General features: G+C 48.4%; 1 protein-coding gene across 10 annotated transcripts in view; it reads right to left on the bottom strand.

Moving 5' to 3' along the window:
• The window catches only part of LOC108693943 (zinc finger protein 36, C3H1 type-like 3), a 354,810-nt gene extending 352,430 nt beyond the window's left edge, over positions 1-2,380 (bottom strand). For 9 of the 10 annotated variants that reach the window (XM_018203157.1, XM_018203159.1, XM_018203161.1 and 6 more), the window contains exon 1: positions 905-2,380. In XM_018203157.1, coding sequence (XP_018058646.1) covers positions 905-1,090 — 186 coding nt within the window. In that variant the 5' untranslated portion in view covers positions 1,091-2,380. The remainder of the gene's footprint in view (positions 1-904) is intronic. The other variant, XM_018203158.1, reaches the window with a different exon arrangement.
• Positions 2,381-3,106: the final 726 nt, after the last annotated feature.

Below are 3,106 nucleotides of genomic sequence, written 5' to 3'. Positions count from 1 at the left end.
GGGCCCCCCCCCCCCCCCGAGGGCCGATAGCGCACTGGATCGACGATAAGAGACTTATTACCCATCGTAAATTACAACCGGTTCCTTATCTCGACTGCGTGGCGTTGCAAATTATCGGCTTTGTATCGAGAGATCAATCGGAAAGCGCGGGCAGAAAAGATCGATCGACGATCTCACGACGTACACACGTGTGATCCATTTCGATCGATTGCAGAATGGAAAGAGGTCTTCAGAATATCGAAGAGAATGACCTATAAACACGCGCCTCGACATTCACAGATATTCGCAATTGTTTATCGATAATCTTCTTAAACATCAATTTCAAAATCTCCCTATACTCCTCGTCTATACTCCGGTGTAAAATAAACCCGATGTAATCTCGTCTTCCAACTTATAATATTATTTCATCAATAGCATACAGAGATCAAAGTACACGACGTCTTATCGAATAGAATCAGAACCGTTTTTCTTGAGATTATAATAAAGACGATACGACGGATAATCCTATCTATTAACTGAATTCATCACGACACAATTATCGATATTTCGTCATTGGAAAGGTAAAGCTTGTTTTTATATTACCTCATAAATAAAGATAAGACAAATAATATTCAATTACAATATAACTTCACTTATCTCACAGGATCGGAATCAACTAAGAAGAGCTCTAATGGTAAGACAGCCTCCGTTTTGCGCTCACCGATGCGAATACGTTACGATAGAGTTTCACACTTCATCGGGATAACAGAGATAATTCTCTCGTTGAGTTTACCGAAGGTGTCAGATAAGTGAAGGCGGAGTTTATCGGCCGTGTGCGCTGTGCGCGGGGACCAACGATTTCGCTCCGCGCGAACGCGCTCGTTACGCGCGAGTACGAAAACTCGATTATGCAACGGTTCGTTACCTTGATACTGTCGTAGCAGGCGGTCACCCGTCCGTTCTGCACCTCGACGTTAGCTGGCGGATGGGCGAACTTGCACTCCGTGTCGGGCCTGGTGCACTTGTTGCGCTGGAACTCTCTGCAAACCTCCAGTTGCAGCCACCGCGAGTCCTTGCCGTTCAGTAGGTTATTCATGCTGACCATTGCCATTCTTCCACTCCTGGAAGATCGAGAGTCCCCGCCGTCCGTTGGCCTCTACCGTGAGAGAGTAGTAACCCGCGCTCTCTCTCTCTCTCTCTCTCTCTCTCTCTCTCTCTCTCTCTCTCTCTCTCTCTCCCTTCCTCCCTCTTTCTCTCTCACTCTCTCTCTGCCGTTCTAAACTCTTGCTCGTGATGATCGGCTCCTTTTCTCCGGTCGCGTACACACGCGTCGACTAATCTTGTCAATATATAGACGTTTCGGTTTATGGAGTACGACCACCTCGCGACACGAACTCGTCGGCACTTGTTCACGGGATTTCGCCAAGTCCGGTACTGAACCCTTTCGTTCCACCACTTTCGCCTCGTCTCGTCAACTTCTCTCACCACTCGCTCACGTGCACACGTTCACCCCTTCCTCTCTCCCTTTCTCTCCCTCTCTCCCTTTCTCTCCCTCTCTCCCTCTCACCTTCCTCTACCATTTACACACAAACACACTTTATGCGAAATCCCGCGTGTGCCTCAGAGTCATGTAACTACTTGTGACTGTATACCTTACGGCAGAAGATCTCTCGTTTAAGCGCGATGTGATGATCTTAATGTCCCATGTACACGATGATCCGCGTCTGTCTTCCTGCGCGTAGATCTTCTGCGTGGGTAATCACCGTGTCTCGTAATTTCGTTCTTCCTCACCTCGAAATCGCGCTTAGCTCTCGTCGTCGTTGTCGTCGCGCGATATGTCGAATCGTCTGACGAAGACTCGCGTTTATCAGCAACGTCGGCTGTTTCAAGCGTGGCTTATCGCCGTTCTTTTTCTCTCGCCTGATATCGGATTCCGTGGCGAAAATTAATCGAAGGAGCACGGCAGCAGCCGGCTTAGGCGTTGTTGTCGATGATTCGCGTTTCTGCGAAATTCTTTTATCTCGTAGGCCAAATTTTTTGATGCTGCACGCGTTTCTCACACGATAATCTCCGGGAAGGCGTAAAAGCTAAATGTACGCAGGCGAGAGAGGACAGGATGGAGAGATATCTCACTGGGAAAAGAGAAGAAGCGAAAAATGTGAAGCTATATATCGACAGCACCAGTCGATTTTAGGCGGGATGGCACTACTCTTGGCTTCGTGATAAGGCGTCGTCGTAGGTCGTCAATCTCATCTATCGACTCCTTATTCACTATATTTCCTCTGTCTTCCCTTAATCTTGCAGCGCACCGTACTTGAGAAGCTGTAGCCTCGGCGTAGTAGTAATAGTAGTAGTAGTAATAATAGTAGTAGTAGTAGTAGTAGTAGTAGTAGTAGTAGTAGTAGTAGTAGTAGTAGTAATAATAGTAGTAGTAGTAGTAGTAGTAGTGGTAGTAGTAGAATAGTTGTAGTAGTCGGGCAAAGCTTGAAGCTTCGAAGCTAAACGTCGACCAAGAAGAGCGTGCTCTCTTGCATAAGTATCTCCCTTCCTTTATGCACACATAGGCAATTGGTCGCCGCTGAGGGTGTACTGGATCACACGTGTATGTATATGTATTCGTCTAGATATGCGTGTTTCGAAAAGCCGGTCGTGACGTCCTTCAAGCTGGTTTCAAACCAACGCGTGTGTTGTCTCGCTACAGCGAGTCTACTGGAAGGAGTAGGGCGATGATGTAGTCGTATAGCAGAGGAACTGGTGCAGGATTGTATTCGTTCACCACGGCGGTCTGCCGATGCTGCTGATGAAGCAAGAGAAGACGGAGGGGGAAGAAAGAAGGGCTGCTCCGTGCGTGGAAAGGTAAAGGAAACCCTTACGTGCCGTTCTGCCGAGATCGAGAGGAACAGCAACGTGTGAGTCAGTTATATCGAAATTTCGTGGACAGGAACAGGACGCTAGAAGAGGTGACGGCTTTAGGCGCCGAAGAAGCGTGCGAAGAGAATGGTAACGGAGACGACAATGAGTAGGAGCGGTAAGAGGGTAGTGTTGTAAGCACGTGAAGACGGCGGGCGACAAAGCGGGCGTACAGGCGACAAGAGAGGGCAAAGGTCCAGCGGCTGGGTCGCGCCTC

The sequence above is a fragment of the Atta colombica genome, unplaced genomic scaffold (genome assembly GCF_001594045.1).
Source record: "Atta colombica isolate Treedump-2 unplaced genomic scaffold, Acol1.0 scaffold111, whole genome shotgun sequence".
NCBI lineage: Eukaryota > Metazoa > Arthropoda > Insecta > Hymenoptera > Formicidae > Atta > Atta colombica.
This window is presented reverse-complemented; position numbering and strand designations above follow the sequence as displayed.